This window comes from Oryza glaberrima, chromosome 7, assembly GCF_000147395.1.
Source record: "Oryza glaberrima chromosome 7, OglaRS2, whole genome shotgun sequence".
Classification (NCBI taxonomy): domain Eukaryota; kingdom Viridiplantae; phylum Streptophyta; class Magnoliopsida; order Poales; family Poaceae; genus Oryza; species Oryza glaberrima.
Genome location: NC_068332.1, coordinates 16,054,113 through 16,079,575, shown reverse-complemented (window position 1 = coordinate 16,079,575; position 25,463 = coordinate 16,054,113). Strand labels below are relative to the sequence as shown.

At 44.2% G+C, this 25,463-nt stretch overlaps 1 protein-coding gene and 2 pseudogenes across 2 annotated transcripts; all 3 read right to left on the bottom strand.

Annotated features, from left to right (window-relative positions):
- Positions 1-631: 631 nt before the first annotated feature.
- On the bottom strand, positions 632-2,281 carry LOC127778746 (7-deoxyloganetic acid glucosyltransferase-like; annotated as a pseudogene).
- An 8,909-nt stretch (positions 2,282-11,190) lies between these two features.
- On the bottom strand, positions 11,191-15,736 carry LOC127780640 (uncharacterized Rho GTPase-activating protein At5g61530). Of its 2 annotated transcripts, none has more exons than XM_052307575.1 (10): positions 15,492-15,736; positions 14,860-14,950; positions 14,110-14,354; positions 13,527-13,589; positions 13,422-13,440; positions 13,071-13,169; positions 12,913-12,990; positions 12,580-12,824; positions 11,762-11,918; positions 11,191-11,553 (listed from the first exon to the last, which is right to left on the bottom strand). In XM_052307575.1, the coding sequence occupies exons 2-10, from the start codon at positions 14,927-14,929 to the stop codon at positions 11,411-11,413; spliced, it is 1,119 nt and encodes a 372-aa protein (XP_052163535.1). In that variant the 5' UTR covers positions 14,930-14,950; positions 15,492-15,736; the 3' UTR covers positions 11,191-11,410. The 2 variants fall into 2 exon arrangements, with proteins under 2 accessions (XP_052163535.1, XP_052163536.1); XM_052307576.1 differs by having other exon boundaries at positions 14,869-14,950; positions 15,492-15,731.
- Positions 15,737-18,588: 2,852 nt separating this feature from the next.
- Positions 18,589-20,711, bottom strand: LOC127780446 (uncharacterized; annotated as a pseudogene).
- Between the last annotated feature and the right edge of the window lie 4,752 nt (positions 20,712-25,463).

Here is a 25,463-nt window from a genome sequence, read left to right as displayed (position 1 = left end):
TCGGAGAAGCCGTCGGCCACCGCCTCCCGCCCGACGCGCTCCGCTCCACCTCCCGCACCAAGGAGGAGCAACGCCAGCTCAGTTTCCCAACCGCTGCCTTCCCAACCAGCCGTGCAGTTTTCGGCGACGGCGAGGCAGCAAGAGAGGTGAGGAGGCGAAACCCTAGCCGCCCGCGCCGCCACGCGAGAGTGACGCATGACAAAGCTTACTTTACTGTATCTCATCTCTTGAAACAAACACATACATAAGGAAGAACCAACATTCTCTTGCGCGATATAGTTTGCCCCCGCAACCGTTGTGCGTTTTTTTCTTCGATATACAATACATATGCTCAAATATACGTGTTCACACTTACTTCTATAAACGTATACACGCACACCCTACCCCTAAGAGCAAATCTGAAGATTGGGCTGATATATTTTAAAGCTAGCAACGTTCCCCACCTCCGCAAGAAACGATTTGGATGACATGCAAAAAATGATAGGATATCTCATCGAGGGATTAAAACATTCTTTCCTATCTATGTTCTTCCCGGAATTAAACATATTTTTTCTTTTTGCGTAACTGAACAGTTTGATGTGTCAGGGAAGGAACAAATCCCTCACAGCCAAGACAAGGCTCATCTGCAGCCTACCGTAATGTAATTACATTACTTGCTTGAAAGATTACATCAAAACACATGGATTCGAAACCAAAATGAGAACAAATTAACGCCACACAAACAGAAGCTGTTCGTATTACACTGTGAAAATTTCAGAATTCATCATATATTTACGTAGCTAGCTACGTACTCTTCATCCTTGATCGCTGCAACCGTCGTCGTGCTCAGCTCCACGATGAACTCCACGAGCCGCTTGAACTCCGCCGTCGACGAGCCACCGTCGGCGACGTCCCGCCTCACCTCCCGCGCCAGCGCCTGAGCCGACGCCCTGATCTGGCCGGACTCCATCGCCTCCCTCACCATCCTCGCCACGACGGCGGCGTCGCACACGTCCTTCATGTCCAGCCCCGTCCTCCACACGCCGCCCACGAACCGGCTGTTGATCTGCTGGTCGGTGAAGAACGGCCAGCACACCATCGGCACGCCCTCGACGGCGGCCTCCAGCGTCGAGTTCCAGCCGGCGTGCGTCAGGAAGCACCCCACGGCGCGGTGGCGCAGCACGCCCCGCTGCGGCGTCCACTCCACGACGCGCGCCTTGCTTTTCCCGGCCGCCGCGACGGCTTCGCGGAGGGCGGCGCTCTGGCTCGCGCCGACCATGTCCGGCCGGAGCACCCAGAGGAATGGGTACCCGGCGGCGACGAGCCCGTGGAGGAACTCCGTGAACTGCTCGAGCGAGATGACGGTGAGGCTCCCCAAGCTGACGTACACGACGGACCGGTCGGCCTGGCCGTCCAGCCACGCCAAGCAGCCGTCGTCTTCCCGCCACAGGCTACCGCCGGCGGCCGGCGCGGTCGGGGACATGGCGTGGAGAGGCCCGGCCGATGGCGAAGACGTCGCGCATGTGAGGCGCGATATGCGCGAGCGCCACCCGCTCCATGGACGCCGCCGTGTTTAGCACGAGCGCCCGTGCGTTCCCGCTGTGCGCCGTGAACCAGTACACTATCTGCAGCAGCGGGTCGTTGTCGGGGTCGCTGCAATCCCGGCACTGGCTTGGTAGATCTCGCCGGCGCAGGAAGCTCTCCATGCCCGGAACGCCGCGCACCGGCTCGTCGAGGTCGTCGCCGTCCTTGAAAGGGAGCTCGCCTAGCTCCAGCAGTCTGGGCAGGGACAGGTACGCCAGGAAGCTGCACGCGCTGTCCGTGCGAAAGGCGAGCGCCGGGATGCCGAGCTCCTCGGCGACGTCCACGGCGAACGACATGATGCCATCGGCGACGACGCAGGTCACCGGAGGGAACCCGCCGGTAGCGTCACCCAGCAGCAGCGAAGCGAGCAGGGAGCGGTACGCGACGCTGGCCTTGGTCTTCAGCGACTCCATGAGCTCCACGATTCGGCCCACGTCGCGTGGGTGTTCCACGGGGAGCCCGTCCGGGATGGACACGTACCGGAGCCGCGGCGACGACGCGGCGGCGGCGCGGCGGAGGTTGTCGTCGCTGTGGAGGAAGGTGACGTGGAGGCCAGCGGCGAGGAGGCCCGTGGCGAAGTGGAGCATGCAGGTGATGTGGCCGTGCACCGGGCACGGGAACACGAGCACGTGCGCCGCCGGCGTCGCCGCCACCATGTCCATCTCCGTTCGCTCGCCGGCAGGCGCAAGCCTTAGCTGAACCACTTATGACTCGTGCAGCTGCAGCATGGACAATTTGAGAACTCAGTTGCTTCCGTACTGCTTGGATGCATTATTGTAGTATTATCTAGTCTACGTTTGGTAGCTTCTGACGATGCTTACATCTATTATTTTTTATTACGATTTTTCTATATATTTGTCGACAAATTTTTCCCCAAAAATTTGACAGATATAATTACAATACAATCGTAGTGTAATTACACTGTAACTATAGTGTAACTTGTATGTAACTTTCAAAAATCTCTCCGTAACATGTTATTTCAGTAAAATGGAGGTCGTGGGAACAAATTATTTCACATATGTGTGTGCTATGATTTATTTTCTTCCTCACCAAAACAAATCTTATAATAGATCTAACGATTCAAAATTATGTTTAGTTACATACAAGTTACAATGTAATTACATATAAGTTACAGTGTAATTACACTATAATTGTACTATAATTACATCTGTCAAATTTTTGGAGAAAAATTTGTCGACAAATGTATAGGTAGTCCTTTTTATTATATTTGTTTTCGGTGGTGATAAAATGCGAGAATGCTGAGTGCCGGACGTCCGACGGCAGAAGAAAAATCGGACGCTCCGTGTCGCGTGCGCCTCCTGCCTCTTATTTTAAAACGATTTTTCTCTTAAACTAATTATCCAATCTACGATCCGATCACACCGTTGTATTCATTGCAATTAAATCTTTACAACAATACCACACATGATTATATTTCGATAAAAAAAAATTTTAGCTTTTCTATTGATATTTTTTTTGAATATTGCATATGATTTCTTTTGATGTTTCAACCAATAGTTTTACAATGTTCCAGTTAGTGTACTTGTAATGTTTCATTATTTACGGATCAAATGTTGCAGTGGATTTTGATATTATGGAACGTGCCGTTGCAACAAATCACCCACATATTTTAGAAACCCCCGGAATTTGGTTTATTTTTTGTTCCACCAAAAATGTTTCACCTAGTGTATTCACAATGTGTCACTATGTATAGTCTAATGTTGCAGTGAACTGAAATATTCCATTGCAATAAAAAAACCCACATATTTTGAAAACCCACTATTAAGGGAATTCGTTTCATTTTTTGTTCCACCAAAAAATATTTCACCTAGTGTACTTATAATGTTTCACTATGTATGGATCAAATGTTGCAGTGAACTGAAACATTCTTTCGCTATTTGCTGAAACATTATTTTTATATAAGGTGAAACAACACCTGATTTAAACGAGTGAAACATTTTCAATTTATTTAGTGAAACAATTCCGATATACCTAGTGGAGCATCGTGCAACATTTAAAAATAATTCAATAATAAGCTTAAAAAAAATTTGTCGGAATATATGCATGTGTAGTCTTGTTGTGAAGATTTAATTGCAACAAATTTAATGGTGCAATCGAATCATGATTTAGATAAGTAATTTAAGAGAAAAATTAATTTAAAGTAGTTTTTGCATGTAAATCGGACGCTGACGTCAGTGTCCGATTTTCCCTCAAATATCGGACGTCCGAGCCGGAGTTGCCTCCGATCAAATGGCCCAACAAGCAATGGGCGACAGGTTACAGCTTATAGTAAATGGCAAGGTTAATAACCGTGCAAGAAAAACATATAGCATATCAACAAACACCACAGGGGAGAAAAGCGATGCCACATGACTTCATCACGACCGGTGAAGACATACTATCTTCGTCATATAATATAAAGCATACTCAAATTTAGTACAATTTTCACAACTAATATTTGAATTATAATTTCTCATATACTACTATATGTATAGTCGCACGTTCGTGTGACTATACCTCCCTCGTTATTTTAAAGGTGTCTATATGTTATTTGTACTAATATATAAATTATACTTAGTCTATAGCTACGCTCGTTGGCGAAAGTCGATTTATGGTTTATGTAAATTCTGAATAGAGGGTACGGTCAATGTAGCGAACAGAGGTATGGTTTGTATTGGTCCTTTTCACCACCGTTTATCTGGTGGATTCATTATGTGCATGACTCCTACACCATGGTTTAAATCTTGATGCATACAAATATTATATACATGCATATAGGTTTTTAATTGGATTCTAGTGAGATCAAGGATGTGCCATTGATTTTCGCTTCTTTGAACGTATATTAGAGGGCGCATTCGTGGGGTGTGTGCGTGTGCGTGTGTATTTGTCGTGTAAGCAAATCATCATCCCCAGAACCCCTTATCGTCCTATTATATTCCGTTTAGCCTTTTTTTAGCAAATATAATTTTGTTTTACAATATAGGTGTTCAGAAAACATATTTAGCAGGAAGTCTAGGTACAACACAAATCAATTTATCTTGATTTGTAATAATAAATAAACTTGTGGAATTATCTTAAGAATGAAAATTGTAGAATTTTACTGCTCCCATTTTCCTAAATATTCTTATTCTACATTTGAGTAATACTACACAGCATAATAGTAAGTTGTAACTGTAGTATAAGCTGTTTTGAGAATTTTTTCTTCATTTATATTATTTCGGGCACTTCATGACCCAAAAGAATATCGAACTTAGGGAACGCATGTAATCTATCTAAGGCTAAGACTATCTAAAGACAATAACTAATGGTAAGTAGGCTAGGCTAGAGATGACTTTCTATGTGTTTTACTTATGCAAGCAAAGTTAAAGGTAATTTCCTATCGGTTGCTTCGGGCACCAACCTCTATTGGTCTGCCAACGTGGTTTCGGCTATAGCTCTATGGTGTATCTGAACGTAAAGGATTATTAGGATGTGATTCAGGGCTGTCACCACCTATCGTCTACCTCTGACAAATCCGTGGGATGCACAACAAACAAAGGTAATTTCTAACCTAGACACCACGACTAAGTTATTAATTACTAACTCCGTCCCAAAATAAGTGCAGTCGTGGGAATCCGTGTCCAACGTTTGACTGTCCGTCTTATTTGAAAATTTTATGAGAAAATTAAAAAAAGTTAGTCGCACATAAAGTACCATTCATGTTTTATCACCTAATAACAATAAAAATATTAATCATAAAAAGTTTTCAAATAAGACGAACGGTCAAACGTTAGACATGAACAGTGCAAAACTACACTTATTTTAGGACGGAGGTAGTACTACTCTAATACTTGCATAGGAACTTTCTTCTTTATTTAGAGTCTTAGTATTAGAGCACTTAGTATGAATACTAAACAATGAACCCGCAAAGATGGAAATATATCTTACTTAGACTAAATAATTAAATAATAAAAGAAAGGATCCTGAACGCTTACTTAATAGAAGAAGTTTCTCCGAACCCGGAGCAGAGTGTACCGATAGCTCCGGTACTGCTCCAGATCTTCCTCCTAGAAAGCTACACTTGTCGAGACAGAAGTCGGAGAGAGCGTCAAAGGACGTTTGGACCGGAGTGGTACATTAAACCAAGTTCACGGACCTAAACGTGCAATTTTCAAGTTCACGGATCTAAGTGACACCACCACACAAGTTTAGGAACCGGCCATATATTTTACTCTTTTCTTTCCTACTCTAACAATATGAACTTCGCGTTATCTAATATGAGTCGTTAAAAAAAATGAGATGGGTCCAGTTGGATCGAATACATTTCTAATGGGGATAGGTGGATAAGATTATATTTTCTTAAGATACAAGCTAATCTTATCTAGGAAGTAACAGACAAATCCGCCATACTTTTCTCTCTATGAGGGATATCTATTTTCAAAATCATTCCACCAACTTTTTCAAACGGATAGTGCTGCTGTAATGTCACGCCCTGAAGTTTCCCTCCCTTGCTTTAAATTCATTAAATAAATTGCATGAAGAAATTGGTTTAAATTAACCTAGAGTTGAATCCCTAATTAACAAATGCATTTAATAATTGGAATCTGTGTGGTGGAATTTTTCTTGAGTTCCCCATGACCTAATGCATTAACAAAATTTTAGTGAAATTTTCAGAGCCCAAGAAATAATTTTAACCAATTAAAAAGGAGCACAAGCATTAAAGAATCCCTAGAAAATTCCCTTTTTCCTTATTCTCTCTTTTTCTTTCTTTCTCCCTCTTTTTCCCTCTTTTGGGCCGCCGGCCCATTCCCTCCCTTCCTCCTCCCAAAGTCCTCCCTCCCTCCCTCCCTCGGACGCCGACAGGTGGGGCCCTCCTATCGGGTTTGCCCCCATCCTCCAGCCGCCGAAGGCGGCCTCCCTCCTCAACCGCCACCCCGCCCTTCTCGCTCGTCCCGCACACATCCCCACCTCCTCCGCCTTCCCCGCACACCCCCGCACCCCCACGACCCTCTCCCGCCCGCGCCCGTGCCTTGAGTCGGTTGGGATTCGAAATTCGAATCCCGCCTCTCTCTCCTCCTCCACCTCCCCCACTTCACTGGCAAATCCGGGCGGTTCCCGGCCATGTCCGTCCTCCCGCGCATATAAAAACCATCCCCGTATCCTCCTCCTCCTTTTTTCTTTTTCCGCCGGCCGCTCCTGAGCTCTCCACCGCGCCCGCACCGTGCACCCACCCACCGCCGCCATCTCCACTGCTCCGGCCGCCTCTAGCAGCCGCTAGGGCCGCCACCACACCCCGCCATCCTGAGGTCCACCTCGTCCACCTCCCCTTCATCGAGTTCCGCCACCGGAGCCCGCTTCTCCCCACGCGCCGGTGAGCATCTCCATTACCGCCGCTTCCGGCAGCTATGCCGTGCACCATGGACCCCCTCCCTTTCTCTAACCCCTCCCGATTTCCTCCTTAGGTTCTGCCGCCGCCCATCCGCCCCTTCGAATCACCAGGCCGTCATCGCCGCCCTCATCCACCACTCCGGCCTCTTAGCTCGCCGGTGAGGGCTCCCTCCCCCTCCCTTTGGCCGCGTCGTCACCTTTGGCCGACGCCGCTGTAGGATCAAGATGTCGACTAGAGGGGGGTGAATAGGCGATTTAAAACTAAATGACACCTAATCAAAACTAACCTAAGTTTCTAGGCTCAGTGAGGGTCAACTCTACCTAAGCAACTAAGTTATGTTTTGCAAACCTAGGGTGATAGTGGCTCAACTATATCTCTAGGAAAGTAAATCACACTCCTATGTCAATGTTTAGCAATCCTTGGGTGATATGATCTCAAGTATGTCTCTAGAAATGTAAATTGCACAAATGTAAATGCGACAATCAAATGAGACAAGGAGACAAGAGATTTTTCACCGAGGTTCGGAAACTCGCCGGTTTCCTACTCCCCGTTGAGGCGAGCCCAACTCCACTGCTCAACCACGAAGCCACCGCACGCCCCCTTCGTCAAGGGGTGGGCAAGGCGGGAGCCGGCCCACGGAGAGGACTACCCAAGCCTCGATCACTCAGGGTAGTTCTTCCTTTACTCCGAAGGTAGTGAACTCCAAACCACTCACAAACCGGCGCCGGGCCTCCTCCACAATCTTGTTGGATAGGTCACCGGGCAATAACTCCACAAGCCGTCTAGGAGACGGCAACCTCCAAGAGTAACAAGCGATGACCCGGCTCGGAGATGATCAAGTGCCACACTAGCTCTACAATGGAAGCAAATGCACTTGACTCTTGGCTAGAACAACCTCAACTACTACAATGGATGAACACTAAGCTCAAATGTGTGTGAGAGAGGTGCAAGGAGTGTATGCAATTGAATTGAGTGCCAAGAGAGCCCCCTTACTGCTGGAGGGGGAGTATTTATACTCCCACCAACCAAAACTAGCCGTTGGGGGTGAAATCCCCCAACTCTGTGTACTGCCGGTCTGACCGGAGGTATGTGGCCGGTCAGACCGTGCTACTCTGCAACGGCTAGAAAGCTAGCCGTTGTAGCCCTGTCAGAGGGGCCCATCGGCCTGGCCGGTCAAACCGACGTTGAGTGGCCGGTCAGACTAGCCTCGGCTCGCTCAGACCGCCATCAGCTCGGTCTGACCGAATACGGCCCCGTCGGCTCTGTATCAGCCACCCCGAGCAACAACATCCCAGCCTCCAGGGAGCCGGTTTGACCGCACAAGTGCCGTCGGTCAGACCGACCTTGTGCGCCGGTCAGACTGCTTGCTTGGGGCCAGTCAGACCGGCCAAGGACCGCCGGTCAGACCATCACAAGGTGGCCGGTCTAACCGCCCCTGGTCAGGCCGAAAACCAGTGAATGCAAGGTGTTGTGTGTGTTGTGTGAAATGTGAGCACAAGTCTAAATGCATAATGACCTAATGTGGCAATTAAAATCATCTCTTTGCTAGGTCATTACCCCTATTAATAGTACGGCGAAACTAAAAATAAACTAGCAAATTTGATCGCCCTACACCTCGATCAATTCAAAACTAAAGCACTAGTTTTACCGTCTTCTTTCCCTTCGCTTTGCCCCGTCAATTTTAATCCATCGATAATCATCCATGCGCCCACATGATGTGAACCTAACTTAAAATATATATAGCTCAAAGACAATGGTTAGTCCACAATTAGTGCTTGTCATTAATTACCAAAATTAACAACGGGGGCCCAGATGCTTCAGTCGCCGCCTTTCGCACCGCCCGCCGCTGGTTGTCGTCGCCGGCGACAGCGCGCCGCCGCCGCATCGCCATTGGCTGGCCGCCTTAAAGCCGAGGCCGAGCCTGGCGGCTGCTCCCGCCACCGTCCGATCGGCTCGGGGCCGATCTGGGCCGTCGGTCCCGTGGACCGGCGGTGGACCACTCCCGTGGTCCCGGTCCACGGTAGACCGGTCTCCCCCTTGAGCCGCTGCTAGTGGGGCCCGCCTGCCAGGCGCCTCCTCCCTCTCTCTTGAGCCGCTCACATGCAGGGTCCATCTGTCGGCGTCGCCACCCCCCCTATGATGCCAACAGAGATGATTTATTGTGCAATAAATGATTAAGGGCTTTTCTTTTATAGTAAAAACATAGAGAATCTTCTAAAATTCATAACTAATTCATCCGTGCTCCGTTTAAGTCCATTCAAGTCTCAGTAAATTCATAAAAATACAAAGAATCCATTAAAAATGGTTTTGTTTCCTGTTTCAGTAGTCTTATAGCATGTTTTGCTTGTGTGCTTTGTTTGTCGCGTAGATTTCGGCCGTTTCGTCAATCCGCGGTTCCTCGAAGACGTTGTTGTGGTCCCATCAGCGCGAGATCAAGGCAAGTCATGCATTACAATTGATCATATTGTACCCAATTTACAAAAGTGTCGCATTTCTATTCAATATTGCATTATTTTACAATATCATGTGGGATGGGTCCTATTACTCAGTCATATGTTGTTCACCTCATGCCATTGATAACTTGGGTATTAAAATGATTAGATGTTGGCTTAGGAAATGCTTAGCCATGCTTAGTTCAACTAGTACACAAAGAGGGAATCACATTAATGCATAGACTTTAATTATTGGCATAGCTTTGGATTAGCGCCACCGCAATGGTGTTAGTTAATTAAAATACTCTACATGATGGGCTGTGGGTGCATGGTTTTGCTAGTTGTGCCCATGGCGATTAAGGACTAGTTCGCCGGATGCCCTAGAAGAACTTATCGTACTTACCACAAGCCAGCGTGGGCAACAGCTTGGCTTGTAGTGTAGCTTTCCTCTAGCTGACGTACCCAGGCTAGGGTGGGCGTGATGGAGTTGGATCGGCCGGAGTGTTCGATTGATCGGCTTCCGGATTTACCATGGCACGAGAGGGGGCCGCCTGTTGCCTGCTGGGGATGGGGGCGAAACCTGAGGTGTGGTGCGATTGGTTAGAGGGGGTTATGCGAAGGGTCCTGTCACGGCCTCTTTCCGGTATGTCGTGGTGGCATGTTGGCGCACGGAAACGTGTCGTGGGGCTGTCTTATGGGAACAATTGTACACCTCTGATAAGAGTAAAACTATTCGAATAGCAGTGCCCGCGGTTATGGGCGGTCGACCAGATTCACCGTGATTAGTCTCACCCCTAGTTATCTAATGGAACTGGTTAGTTCAGGTGGTGGTTTGGGCCTGTCTCAACGTGGTGTAGCGTTGAGCAGTGATTGGTTAATATTGATTAATTACTAAAATTGTTTTACTGCTCTCAACTACTGCTTTTAAATGTCTACTTTATGCAAACGAACCTTTAGCCTCCTTTAGATCTATCTTGCATCATACCTCCTCTTTCTGTATGACTTGCTGAGTACAGTGGGTAGTCTAAGTCTTGCTCTTTCTTCCCCACACCAGAGTTGAAGTGCTGCACCGTTGGAGGTCGATCTGAGGAGTTGGTTTTGTCGTTGCCATCAAGGATTGCCTATAGAGTGGAGTTGCCCCGCTGCAGAAGTCAAGCTTCCAAGTTTAGCTCGCTTTTACCTTTTCTGCTGTATTTGTAATCTTTTCAATTTTTGTAAGACATGGATCTGTATGTCAACAATTGTTGTTTGTGTACCGTGACAGGTTCTAGATAAGGGTTTAATGCACATTCAGCTTAGAAATTCTGGTTCGTAAATTTCTGAGCGTGACATGTAATCGAGAAACTATAACTTTTCTATTGTGATCGACAGGACGCATAACACTTCCCTTTTCCGTCACAATGCATAGCACTTCCTTTTTAAAAAGCAATGGAACTATACAACTGTAATCGACACAACGCATAACATTTGTTCTTTTGACACAACGAATAACACTTATTTAAAAAAAATAAAACAATGGAACTGACAATTACCACTACTTTGGGTCGGAGAGGATATCTGTTACACATGAGCCGGTAGAATAAACACCCAACATGATCTAGTCCAAAAATATCGAAACTGTTCTTCACTTTGGGAAGTTGCACATCTATACGGCTGAATCCTCATATTAACCACTGCAACAACTGTTTTGTTCTTAGAGAGGATTTCGAACGACCAATGGTTTCTGGTAACCTTTATCATCAGTGCAGTTCATACAATAGTAATTTGCCATGAAGAACACGAGTGTAAGGCACATCATAACATGTCTACCAGGTTTACAACCGAACATTATAAGACACCAGAAAGCTTTATTGATGAGACGTGCCGAGGGTCCTACAAATAGATTTCTCCTATGGAGAATTAATACTAGTATATATACAAATCTATTTTAAGAAATATTTCGACCAAAATGCGTCTCCCTGACGACAATGTGCAAATACTCCATCCTCCTACCTGGAACTTGTACATTGCACGAGCTAATAACACCAGTGAAATCTAGAGACGCTGGCTATCTCCATACGGTCTCGTTCGCATCAGTGAAAATGGCATTGTGATGCTCAATGAGAGATTGGATGACCTCAATTGAGCTGTAATCTGGGGGCGACGCGTCATCCAAGGGGATTTGGGAAGATGCATCCACATCATCCTCATCTGCAAATCATTCAGGCAAATTGACAGTTAAACAAAGAACACCAAATCCCTAATAGAATAAAAGTTAGTCCTAGCGTCCTATCGTATGGAGAAAGTCACAAACAGTCTAACTTTTTTTAGGGAGAAGGAATCAAGGACTGTCAAAATGCTCACCATAACAGAAATCATCAGAAGTGAAATGAATAAGAATAAAGTAAGATTTACATACCTAACAGATCCCATTCTGTGGTATTTGATGTTGTATCCACAATTTTTGGAGGTGCTTTTAGGGTAAATCTAAGATGATTCCGCAAATCTGTTCCAGAGTCACCTTGCTGCCACATGATCAAAGGCGCAAATTCCACTGCAAGGCTACGAGAGTCCATCTGCATTTGAATAAAATCTTATGTAAATTGTTTAAAGATCTAGTTTAATGTGTTAGATCAAATACTACCATGATGAATGAAGAGCAAAGATATCAACAAGAGAAACACAAATAAAGCCATCATGCGAGTGGGTACCAAATGCAAATTACTAAATTATAAAGAGACTAATAGTGAAAAGTTGTGCTATGTGACCCACGGATCCATGAAAAAGAGACTTGGAACTGAGATTATTATTTCTTAAACTGATTGCTGCTAGCTATTGTCTTGAACCATATAGTAAGTGGCTGTCAAATATATCAAACATTGAATAAAAGTATCGTTCAAGTCAATCAAAGCAGTGATGTAAACAAGATAAGTTATGTAAGATACAATTAGCAACTGATTTCCTGTATAAGACATAAAAACTGGCGATTAATAGGCAAGTGTTTGGTGTTCTGAAGTGTTTGCAGTGACTCTTTTTAAGCATTCTGCATTCTGAACTCAATTACGCTTTACTATCCTGTCCACGAACCGAAAAGAAAGAAAAACATGACTCAGGCATTAATCATTGCTCAGTAAAAGTGCCAGGTTTACAGAAGTCCCCAAACAACCATAATATGAACCATTTCAAATTAAATAAAAGTTGTGATTTATGCAGAGGTGAAATAAGAATAAGATATACCTTGTTAAGCGATGATTTACGGCTTACTCTAAGTAGCAGTGCTGTAACAAACTCTAGTGTCATGTAGTTCACATTGGGAAGCTTCTTCAGTATATTTCTTAAATCTGCAATGCTAACCCTTGCATCTCTAAGTTCATCATAAAGAGAGAATGTAGTAAGTGGCTCAGGGATGCTAGCAAGATAGCACTTTATCAGTGCAGCCACATCAATGGGGTTTACACCATCAGGCAAAGGTGCACCTGAATCTGCAAAACAACAATAAACTTACAAAGATCACAACAATGAATCATGATCACAAAATCTAAGTTCAAACATAATGAATGAAAATGGTACCTTCATTGTAAAGAGAGACTAATTGCTGAAGAACTTTTTTTTCACCCTCTGATTTGAACAAGTACTCATTACTCAAACCTAATAAAAGCAAATTTAAATGTCAGGTATGAAAAAAATGTAGTAATAAAACCACCTTCTATTGAATTTCAGCATTTTACCTGATATAACCAGATAATCTGCACATCTCACAAGTACCAGAGGCACAGCTTTACCAGATTGCTCTCGTTGTACGGTGGCTTCAATGGGAACACCAAAGACTGCAACATCACAAGGCAAAGTTATTGGCCATCAAATAGTCTAAATTTCCATGAGTACTCATCAGTAGACAGGAAAACAAAACATGCAGTAAATACCACGGAAATGTTGAACTAAACTGAGCAAAGAGTAGCACGTTAATCAAGTACTCCAGCTAACTGCTAGATGCTTAAGGTTGTAGAATTGCAATTATAATGCAATAAACTTTAGCTGCCTTAATGAAAATGATATATATGCATTCTGGACAGACTCACCATCAGTGCTGGCGACTCCCTGAAACAAGGAATCAGAAGAAACTAAGTTCAGCATCGTACTCCAGATAAGGGAGAGTAGTACCAAGAACAAAGTGAATCACAAACCTTCTGCCAGCGTTCAATGTTGTTCAAAATAGTCTTGCTTTTGTCAGCAGTTTTTTTAGCAGCCTGCAACAAAGACAAACAAACCACAAAATTCAATCTCACTAAGCAACATTGCTATTTTAACACAAGGAACCAAAACTATAACCACAATGCAAAGATCAAGCCGCAATCTCCAATCAAATATCAAATGGCATGTTCTCAATTTAGGTACATGTGTTTTGAAGATTACCATGGATTAGAAGATATGTCCACCAACAAGAAATTCCTAACCACGTTCTCAAATGCCAACAACTAAAGTGCACTACTTCTTTCTTTTTCTTCAAAAGTCAAAACAGAAGGTATTTGTTATTCTGCTATATTTGGCTGATGACAGTTCAGTCTACCTCTGGGGCATTCTTTCTGTTCACATGATTCGTGTGGAAAATCAGAATGTGCTACAGATCAACTGATAAGGGTACTAATCATTGTTTCAAGAACTTGAATCTTGATTCAAATAATATGTTATACAAGCAGAAACTTCAAATTTACAAGATAACAACTGAGTAAAAGCAACTCGAAGTAGATTTTATCAAAAATCTCGCACCTCTTCAACTTTGACCTTTCCCACTGCAACTTTCTCCTTTGTCTCTGAAATGCCCTTCCTCAGAAGCACCCCAGTGGTGGCAGCAGCAGAGATGAAACGCTCTTGCACAGTCTCCCCTGGTGGCGGCTGCCTCTGCCTAGCCTCCTGGAAGACAGCCCACCGACTCTTAACCACTGAACCAACCTTGCCAGCAACATCAGCTATATTGTCCCCTGCTGATTGCCCTGCCTGCTTCAGCTTGAAGCCTGAACCAGAGTATCCACATAAGTTTCAGCACTGTAGCTAAAGTGGTCAGAACAATCATTTGCTTACTTTAAAATCCACAGAAATGAAAAGGCTGTCACACTCTTGGAATTGCATGACACAAAAACTGCTTGGAGCAATTCAGAACATGTAAATTCCTTTCTTGGAGTGGCATTTTTTTTGTTCCCAGACCAAAAGGGAAAATATCTCCCATTTCTTAAGTACAAACCGTAGAAATTACTTACAGAGTTCAGTAACTAAGAAAAAGAAGGCACTGGAAAGCTAGTACACAATTACCTACAAACACAAACTCGGGAAGGCAGGAACAGCAAAAGTACCATGATATCCAGCTATTTGTCCTAATGAGTAACTCTAGTTCCTAAAAGTTAGTTTAATACAAGGCATGACAGCAATATGACCCACAGTAAACCATAAACTAGTATAGGACAATTAGGCATGACAACTACATGATTTATATCTATAGTAAAACCAAGATTGGGTTACTACCGAACGTACTGGATGAAGAGAAGAAATTCGTGGCCTTCTGGCGCCACTGAGGCGATTCCGCCAGCGGCATCGCCGCCTTCACAGGATAAACCTACAAATCAAGCCAATTCCAACTGGTCATTAGCGCTTCAAAGGACCTCGAGCACGCCACACACGAATCCGAACCACCTTTGCTTAGCAAACCCGTTACAGCGACAATCTAAAGGTAGAAACGACAGTCGTCGGAAACAGGAAAATCCACGCGGTGGTTGCGGTTGCTAGGCCCTAAAACCACAGCATCTGAACACGCCGCGAGCTCAGCTAAACCCCCGAATTCAGATCAACCCCACCCCCACCCAAACTAATTACTACACAGAAATTTGCCTCTTATCCCCCTCGCAGTTCATGGGGCGAGAGACTCGCGACTCGCGAGACCGAAACCCTAACCAGACAAGCCATGAAATCAACCGCCCCCCAAGCTTCTACTGCTACTAATCCATGGAAGCCAAGCGCCACAAAAAAAAATCCCACAAAAAAAACACTAGATACGAACTGCCCGCGAAACCAGCAGCGCCGAATCGAACCCACCCAACTCCCAAAAAAAAAAATCCCCTTCGATCGGAGCTCGGGGACGATCAGAGAAGCCATCATACCTCTCTCTCTCGCTCGCTGCCTCCCTTCGGATCGAATCGGCGGCGGAGCGGGGGGAGAAAGCGAGTGGACTCGGCGGCGGCGGCTCGCTTCCGCGAGTTCAAAAATCGAAAAAAAAATGAAGAAGAAGAAAGAGCCGAATTTGTTTGCTTCTCCTCTCCTCTTTTGTGTGCGCTTCGATCGGATTCGAAGCGAGAGAACTGAGAGAGAAGAGGGGGAGTCAATGGCGGCGGTGACGGTTTGGGATTCCCATTCCCAATCCGGGGCCGCGCGTCGAGTGCCGTACAGCCGTCTCTCTCTGGGCTCTCACGCCGACACGTGGGCCCGAGGGGTGGGGTCGGGAATCGGTACCGTGGTTCTAGAAGCGTCTACGTCCGCGGGGCCGGGTCCGGGTCCGGGATTGGGACTCGGGGGAGGGGTCGGAATGGGATTTGGATCGATGGGTGGTGGGGTGGATTGGATTGGTGGATGATTTGGGTTGCAGATTCGCGCGGACTGTAGGCGGTTGACCACTTGAATGGATACTCTTGTTTGGTTTTGTTTAAGCGGATAAAATGGATGGGACTCTGTTGAGTGAGCCCATCCTAGTATTTAAGTCGTGTTATTTTCCGTGACAACGACTGTCAGTGACGCTAATAAACAGGTCTCTTTACGATTACGGATGGGCATCAGTATAGGTATAGCCATACAAAGTCAGCCACATTTTTTCCATCTATTTGTCATCAAAAATTTAATTTTTTAATTTTAAATTTAAAGTTGATTTTGAGATTTTCTCATCATAGTTTTTTATTTCAATGTTAGCTTTTAAATCGTTAAGAGCACATATATAAAAGTTTTGTTAATATTTTTTTCTTTTGTAAATATGTCGTTTCGCTTTTTCCTCTAGTATTTCGGACGATGTGGCTGTTCATTTCTATTCTTCCATTTTCTTTTACCACCTCTTTTTTTCACTCTGACGAGATGATGATGATGAAGTGGACTCGATGACTGACGAAATAATGACAGTTTTGTTCTGTATGACATATATTACTCTAATAAGTTGTAAAATTTGGATCTGTATAAATTTGCATATGTAAAGTTGAGGACCTAGATGACATAGTGTAATTATTACTGTAAAGATATACTCCCAACATCATATATTAATTAACGAAGGGGGGATTTCTCAATACCATAGGAGTATTATATGCACTACTACAATTTCAATTACATCATCGTTATTCACAAACTGGAATTGATAGTTGCTCATGTTTTACAATATCAGGCGTCTTATTATTGGCTATATTCATAGATGCCTCATACACTCGTGTCGTGCTTCTATTCTAATTTAGCTCCGTTTGTAGCTAGCTGATAATGGGTTAATGTTTTTTTATGGTAAAAGAATTGATTTCTTCATAAGTATTTAGTACTGTCGTGTAATCGAGCCCTTTCAAAGCAAAACACAAAAAGGCAGTAGCACATAGAATGCGTCATCATCCTGACAACGTCACTCCCACCTCAAAGGTGACTCGGACAGTGAAAATCCTCCGCCACCCCCCCCCCCCCCCTCCTCCTTCCATTTGCCTCGCCGTCGTCCGAGTGGCTCGTCGGCAAAGTCGGATGACTGCAATGGGGCGCTCCATCCACGAGGAAGCTCGGTGGCTGGGGCACCGTGGGGTGCTCAGTGGCGGTGGTGCCCAGATCCGCGTCTCCTTCTTCGAAGCTGGCGAGGAGACCAGTGAAGAAGGAGATAGAGATGGTGGCGACGAAGCACAGGGCGTGGAGGCGGTGCCAAAGCTGGCGGAGGCTGGGCGGAGGAGGCGGTAGCGGCGAGGCAACGGGGACGGAGCCACCGGATCTGAGTCTCCTTGGCGAGAGAGATCTAGTCCCTGTTGACGGTCGTTATAGATCAATTTCGACCGTCAATATTTCCAAAATGATAGAGAACTAGCAATGCTTGCATGCATACTTAGTTAGAAATAATATATTTCCACTTGTACTTGGCATTATATTTGCTTAGAGGAGATCACCATATAAATGGAGGAGAAATGGTGGAAAACACCTAATCAATCAGTCAGAGGTCGATAAGTGGCGAATAAATGTATGGAAGGGCCCACAAGCCCAATGAAACACCTGCAATTGGGCTCAGCTGACACACCACTGGACCAAGGATCCACCTAGCAGAGTCCAGGATGAAAGATTGGGCCAGGGGGGCAGCCAGGGGTCGGCCAAAAACTAGAGGATAAGAGAGAGAGAGAGGAGGAGGAAGTTAAATATGAGGAGGAAAAGGGAGGAGTTTGTGATCTAGGAGGAGAGGATAAGTGTGAGGGATTATATACGACGCGTTGATTTTTAGTCCCGGTTGGTAAAGATAGTAGGGGGTAGACGCTTTTTAATCTTTAGTCCCGGTTGATAAGATCATAAAGTGGCGTTGGGCTTTTCAACTAGGACAAAAAAAATAAGGATGTTTAGTCTAATGTGATTTTTGGTCGACTCGAAAGATCAGTTCTCCAGTAGTGGTTCATGCATTTACTTAGCGTCTTTTCTCTATTATATGTATATCTATATAGAAGTCGGAGCTCCTGAAGATCTGCTCTACCTCAAAGTCAATTCGGAAGAATTGGCAAGCATGCAACGCAAGTCACTGTCTTTTTTAGGGGCTCTTATTTTTTTATCATATTGGATCCAATTTTAATGAGAAAAAGCTATGTTGTTTTAAATTAATTGCATGGGGCTTTATAAATTACTGTCCTATTCCATATTTTTTTCTTAGTTAAATTGCTATGCCCCTTGTATAATTAAGCCCTCTTATCAATTTTCTTATACCTTGACCTTGTGTAACCTTGGGAAAAATATAATTCTAGTTGGGCCCTATATGATGGCAACTAGATAACATTAGGCTAATACTTAGTTCAGCATAGGATCATCCAGTGTTTTTTAATTTCTCCTGATGCTTAACAAACTAAAATCTTACGGGAACCATTGACGAGGTAGTCAATGGATGGAGATAATTTTTGTTTTAGAAAACAAACTAGTTTTTGGGCTGGGCTTGGGGTAGTAGATGGCAAAAGATCATATACATCAGTACATAGCTAACATTAATCATAAAAAAGGATAGCACAAGTTCCTACATATCAACATAGCACCGGCTACAAAATAATGTTCAGTCAACAAATGGAAAGTCGAGACCAGGAAACTTTAACCACCATCTTACAACAATTAAGATCAAGAAATCCATCCACTCTACCATCCCTTTGTGGTTCGAAGATAATTGTTGTCCTAGGAACAACAGCTTTTTCATTATCTAGAGCCTCTGCAGTAAGCTTCAATCCCCCCAGCACTTCAACGGAAACAACAGATCGAGTAAGTTTGACACTATTATTGTCGCTGATCACCATTGCACCCTCTCGAGGATCAAGCAACACACATTTCGTGCTGGGATGGTGGTGAGTAGAAGCAAAGAAATGTGGGCGTAGGGAAGGATCCAATGACCCATCAACGACTTTAACCTCAAATGTCGCCTCCACTGTCTCTGGAATTAAAGCAAACGTGATCTGCACCGTGCTGCGCTTGTTGGAAGCCACGCGCCTCTTAACACTACTACCATCGTCATAGATGCAGTTGAATGTAAAGGCATGAGAGCTCAAAACCTTGTCTTCAGTCTCCGCAATTCCCTTGACCTTTAGCTCAACTTCAAAGTCCGGATTGTCCATTGCCAAGACATATCGACTAGGCCCTGTTAACACCAAAGAGGAGTCCTGCAAATATTGATTACAGCCATATGTGTTATACACATATATTTCGATCCAAGACAAATTTGTTTTCAAATATGAAACACAGTAAAACAAGGGGAACCATAGTGTAGCTACTTTAAGTTGTACTACCTCTGTTTTTTAATAGATGACGCCGTTGACTTTTTCTCACATGTTTGACCATTCGTCTTATTCAAAAAATTTGCGTAATTATACTTTATTTTGTTATGAGTTGTTTTATTACTCATAGTATTGTAAGTGTGATTTATATCTTATATATTTAACAAAAAAATTGAATAAGATGAATGGTCAAATATGTGAGAAAAAGTCAACGGCGTCATCTATAAAAAAACGGAGGGAGTACTAAACTGCGTAACAAAAAGACTAAGATGACATCAATTTATCTGTAGAGTATTTAACACGCATATGCTAAGAAACAAAAGCAATGCTATCTGAATACTGATGTGGTAGTATGTACTGCATATCTATATTGCTCAAGCTAGTACAACCATAACAGCAGAAGAACTAGTAAGTACCACGCAAATAACAAGATGACATCATTAGCAGGAATAACTTGGGAGAAAAATAGTGTTGTGCAAGGGTGAGCAATGTTTAGCTAGAGCTGATTAAGGTAAAGTTAGCACTGGATGTTGCAAGAATAATGTGCGTGTGCGAGCAAATTTTCAGGTAGCTGATTTGAGGTAAGGTCGATCGATCACCTCCGCCGTGAGCGTTTGGCAATCGTCCCGGCCACGATTGAAGACGAGGTTGCGCTTGCGATCGACGTTGTCTCGCACGGCGACATGGCCAAACACCTCGATAGGCCACCGCAACCCACACTTGATTTGCTTCACCTCGACCGAGTACACCTGCACCGCGTCATAGCACTTGGCATATATTGCGCCTGGATCATCCGTGTGCCTCATAGGTGGTATATCAGCTGCGATTAGATCAATCATCCATTCATTTGGATTTTCCTCCTCTAAGATTCCGTCGAATTGAACATAGTAATAATCAAATAGAAATACTTGAAGAGAAGGTGGAGCAAGTACTACGCACTGATGTCTTCGAAATTGGCCTGGGCGGAGAAGAGGAAATTCCAGAAATGGCGGAAATTGAACGCCTGAGCAGCCTCCTTGTCCTCCTCATCGTCGCGCACCCTCTTCGCCAATGCGGAGTCTCCCTCTCCACCCTCCACCTTGCGGGTACTCGGCTCCACCTCTGGCGGCGGCGATTGGCTACTTCCGGTGCTGGTGATCGCTGCGGCGCCGTCGCCTCCTCGCGTTTCGTGGCAGCACCCGCCTGCTTGTTCCCCCTCGCCGCTCGCGCCCCGACCGCCGCCGTGGTCTTGGGCTTCCCCGCTGCCCGCGTCCCCATGGCCGGCGACGGCGACGGCGACTCCTCCTTGCGCCTTGTCGGCGACCGCGTCTGCATCGCTGCCGCTGGCCGCCGCGAAACTCTTTCTGGGTTAGGGTTTGGGGCTCCTCTTTCGGCCTTTCCCCCTTGTGAAATGTATGGTCACTTGGATTTTCTTTTCTTTTCTTTTTTTTTTAAAAAAAATGTCGCTTGGAGTTGAGCCTTTGGACGCTTCTTCGCCAGCCGGTGGGTGGGGCTCGGGGACTCGTGGCATCCTCCGCCTTCTCTATCTTCATCTCCATCTCTATCTCTGATTCTCTATCTCTGTCTCTGCCTATTATAAAAATTAAAGATTTTTTAATCGGTAATCTGATATGTTATCCATGTCTGAGTTAATTTTTAAGTTCGTTCACTAATTATATATTTGTATTTGAGCAGGTTTTTTAAATTCGTTTGTTTTTGGAAATATATGAGTCGTATAAAAAATATCTTTAAAAACTCGCATGCTAACTTGAGATGATCGGACTCCTAATTATAGCTCATGATCTTATAAAAATAATATCCAAACAAATTCCAACAGTGAATTTCACTTTAGTTAAACCGTATAACTATAATAAAATTAAGATAACCTGCATTTTTTTCTAGTATATTATAAAAATTTAAGTTGTTTCCGCCAGAATTTTGGTACGTTATCCGTGTTTGAATCGGTTTTAGTTTTACGTTTCCATCAAATCCTTTTATTTTTTTCTTATGCCAAAGTGCCTCTCTTATATTCGAGACGTGCGCGAATTAATTAGGTTCGCACCTTTTTCACGTGCTCCTTGCCGCACGTAGCGATCAGGCCCGCGCCCGAGTCCGTTTTCCACATACACTTTTGCACGCTGCTGCGATTGGGCCTGCAACGCTCTCGCGTGAGCTATTTGCCCTTGCCGCATGTCTGATTAAAAAAAACTAAAAAAAATGTATGGTTTTTTTCATCAAATGTTTTCTCGTATCACCACTTTGATCTGTCTCCCCATGCGTTTCTCCTCCAATCGATAAAAAATCGATTCCCAACTCCTCCCTCGTCATTTTTCTCACGATTCCCCCTTTCAATTAAGTTTTAATTAACTGGATTTATTCTCAGTCGCTGATGATGGCCGGCCGGTCATTTTTACCCTGAATTTTGCAGATTCATACCGATTTTAGCAAGAAAAGGAAAGAGGAGATCGAGTGGATAAAAAACCCTCAACTAATTTTGAGAGATAAAAAAGATTCGGCTAGATTTGATGGGAAGATTGGCTCCGACATCATATGAGTACATATGCGTACGGAACTGTTTTCAATTTTTAAATCGCGGACAAGGGCGACGCAATCCCATTTGACATGCGACAATGGAAAATCGTGCACGCGAGGGCGTCGTGGGCCTTATCGGGCATGCGGAAAAATTGCGAGCACAAGGATGTTGCACTGGTGGAGAAACCATCTTTGGTCGGTCCACCAAATTCCACAATAGTCCCGGTTCCATTAAAAACCGGGACTAAAAGCGATTTTTAGTCCCGGTTAAAAAAATTTTGATCTTTAGTCCCGGTTGGTAACACCAACCGAGACTAAAGATCATCTTTAGTCCCAGTTCAAAAAGTCGTTGGGTTGAATTCAGGCCCTAATTATCTTTAGTCCCGGTTGGTATAAACAACCGGGACTAAAAATGTTTATACCATCCGGGACCAAAAATAAAACCACCCGCGTGCGGCACAGAGTCTCGATCTTATCGTTCCATCCCCCTTACTCTCTCTCTACTCTCTAGCTCTCATAAACAGCAACCTCAGATCGGATCCGGCATTCTGCCACAGAGTCTTCTCCTCTCCCCTTTCCTCCCCTTCCCCTCTCCTCCCCCTCCCCACCTCCTCCTCCTCCTCCTCCTCCTCTACCAGAGCGAGCCCGGGCGGCGGCGGCGGGGGGCCGCGGCTGGCGGCTGGCCGCGGGCGGCAGGAGCTGGCGGCCGGTGGCGCCCTCTCCTCTGCCGGAGGGGGGAGGCGGCAGCGGAAGCACAATTTTCTTTTTTTTTTTCCGAATTTGTGATACATTTGGATCTAAGAACTTGTGATTCATTGGATCTGTGATGTATATGATGTGTGATGTATTTGATATTTGGATCTGTGGTGTATTTCTTTAAGAATTTGAGTTGTATTTTTTTGAGAATTTGTGATGTGAATGATTCATTGATTTGGGATGATACTTTGATTTTGGCATATTTGGGGAGATTTGGGAAGGAGCAACTCTTTGTAAAGAAACAATGAAAATAAAAAAAAGAAAAAAAAAGGTGTCCAACCGGGACTGTGCTGCTATCTTTAGTCCCGGTTGGTAAAGATGCATTTTTAGTCCCGGTTATTTCAACCGAGACTAAAAGATAGTGATCTTTAGTCCCGGTTAGAAAACCGGGACTAAAAGGGGTTACCAACCAGGACTACAAACCATCTCTCCACCAGTGTTGTGGGCCCAGTCACGGCGACGTACAAAGGCGCGTGTGGAAAACGGACTCTGGTCCGATAAGAGGATCAGTATTTTTTAGTTGCCGGTTCTTTTGTCAGATCTCAGGCGTATCCAATCTGTTGCACATGCACAGCAAACCTCTAGCCGCTGCCCAGTCTATCGTCGCGACGCCGATCTACCTTCTCATACGTTTTCTCCTCCAATTGATTGAAAAAAGATTCCCTGCCCCTCCCTCATTATTTTCTCTATGATTTTCCATTTCAATTCAGTTTCAATTCGTCGCTCCATTGATGATGTCCTACCCCTACTTAAAAGATTCATATCTTTTCGTTCGTCACATCAATTCCATTATATTCGTCCATATCTTAAAAAAAAAACATCACGTTTTTTCGTCCATACGCATCCGATTTTATTTCTAGCGCTCAGTACGCCAGGTCCATCAACAAGCCCAAAGCCCAGACTACTTCCAAGAGTCCAGGTTCCACACCGTTTCCTACTACACATTATTACCCAACTAACGTGATTTTACAGACTTTCCTCGCAAGACAAAATACACAAATACGATCGTAGGCAAGATATACATATAGAAATAATAGAAGCACACAAGAACATACAGATCGCGCAACACAATAAAACACATATAGCAAGGCTCTTCCACTAGGACATCAAGTCACCTCCAATCAATATCGATTTCAGTTTTTTTTTTTTGACGCAAGAAGGTACCTTATAGTCATTTCATTGATAGAAATGAGGTTTACAGTTTACAAGTTTAGGGTTAGAGAGAAGAGAGACCGAGAGGGAGGTACATAAAGGAAAGCAGAGAAGAAGAGTAATGGGGAAAAGAAAGAGAATGTACAGGGGTATATAAGGATATATACATGGGCTTTCCATTAGGATAGCCGACCACACCAGGAACGAATTTCTTCTCGGGTTGCTTCGTTGGATCTCATACTCCGGAGTTCTAGGTTGTCTGAGATTTGCTGTGTGATGTATTGAAGGTTGTCAAGTTGTCTTTCAAACACCATGTTGTTGCGAGATTTTCACAGTGTGTAAACGCAAGCAGCAAACCAGATTGGTTCAATTCTTTTGTTTGATTGATTCCTGTCTAAAATTGCTTGGAGGAATGCTGAAGACGAGTCTGAATTGTTGGCTAGCTGCAGCAAGTTCAGTTTTTCCCACAGGCTGTTTGCACTTTTGCATCTTAAAATGATATGGTCTGCTGATTCTAGTGCCGGGCAAATGGAGCAGTGGGGGTCGTCACTCCAGTTTTTGCTGACCATATTTGCTTTGGTGTGTAACCTGTCTTTAAATGCCAGCCAAAGGAAAATCTTGCAATTTTGCGCGATTTCAGGTTATCATTCAACTTAACCTTGAATGCAGTTACAACTTCATTAGATTTATATATAACTCAAAAAAAATCTACTAGATTTATGATAGCTCGATGCCTCGATGCATGGTTTGGGTCAACACGTTTTCAGATGAGAATGATATGTAAAAACCATCTCATTTTTACCGATGGTTTTCTTAATGAACCGCCTCCCAAATCCATGATTAATGTTCACATGGGGTTCTTTTAAGGAACCGTCATAACAGAATGGTTTATACATGCAATCTACGGCTATGAGACGGCTTAATCATCTCCACAGGCGGTTGGAGATTTATCTCGCTTGTGAAAACAAAAGCCTAGGAGAAAAATAAATCCTTATTTTAAGTGTTATATATTGTACTCTTTAGATAAAGAACAAAATAGTTATGCACGCAAAAAGGAAAAAAAGAATAATAGAGAGAACTAACTAAGCACTGCCATGCATGCTGATGTCACTTCTACCAGGTGATGCAAACATCGTCGATCGATAGATAGCTTTGGTTACCCTGTGCCCCTATATATGAAAATGCTATACGTACTAGCTTTTTATTACTAAATTCTTACTAACACTGATGTGCTATGAGTGCATCTAGATTTTTTATAACTTCCATCTACTCAAATCAAACGGTTGAGATGATTGTTGGTAAAAGTTTAGTAAGAAAAATTTAGTACGTATAGCATTGCTCCCCCATATATATATATATATATATATATATATATATATATATATATATATATATGGGATGACTCTTATATACACCCGGGTGTACATACTCCCTCCCCTCATACCATTGATTAACTTTGAGATCCGTACCTGTTAACGGGTTGGCAGTGCAGAGTCACGCACTATGTACCCATTAGCCGAACGATGCGTGGTATTAATTTGAAAAGTGATTAATTACCGATAATGCATAACTAACCACCTGAAGAATAGGTCAGTGCAGCTAGTGGGTGGTGAGGAACGGTATCTGCATCGTCAAAGCCACGTACTGCTTCATTAGGATTTTGGTTTGCTCTGTCCTGGTTGAGTATACACCGCCGCGCGGAGCTGG

Bases quoted from the DNA above. Each gene is read 5' to 3' on its own strand.
- LOC127780640 (XM_052307575.1), bottom strand. From the start codon at position 14,929: ATGCCGCTGGCGGAATCGCCTCAGTGGCGCCAGAAGGCCACGAATTTC. The intron at 14,355-14,859 runs GTAGTAACCCAA...ACTCTGGTTCAG, and splicing joins CTCTTCATCCAGTACGTTCG to GCTTCAAGCTGAAGCAGGCA. The intron at 13,590-14,109 runs GTGCGAGATTTT...TCTTTGTTGCAG, and splicing joins GAAAGGTCAAAGTTGAAGAG to GCTGCTAAAAAAACTGCTGA.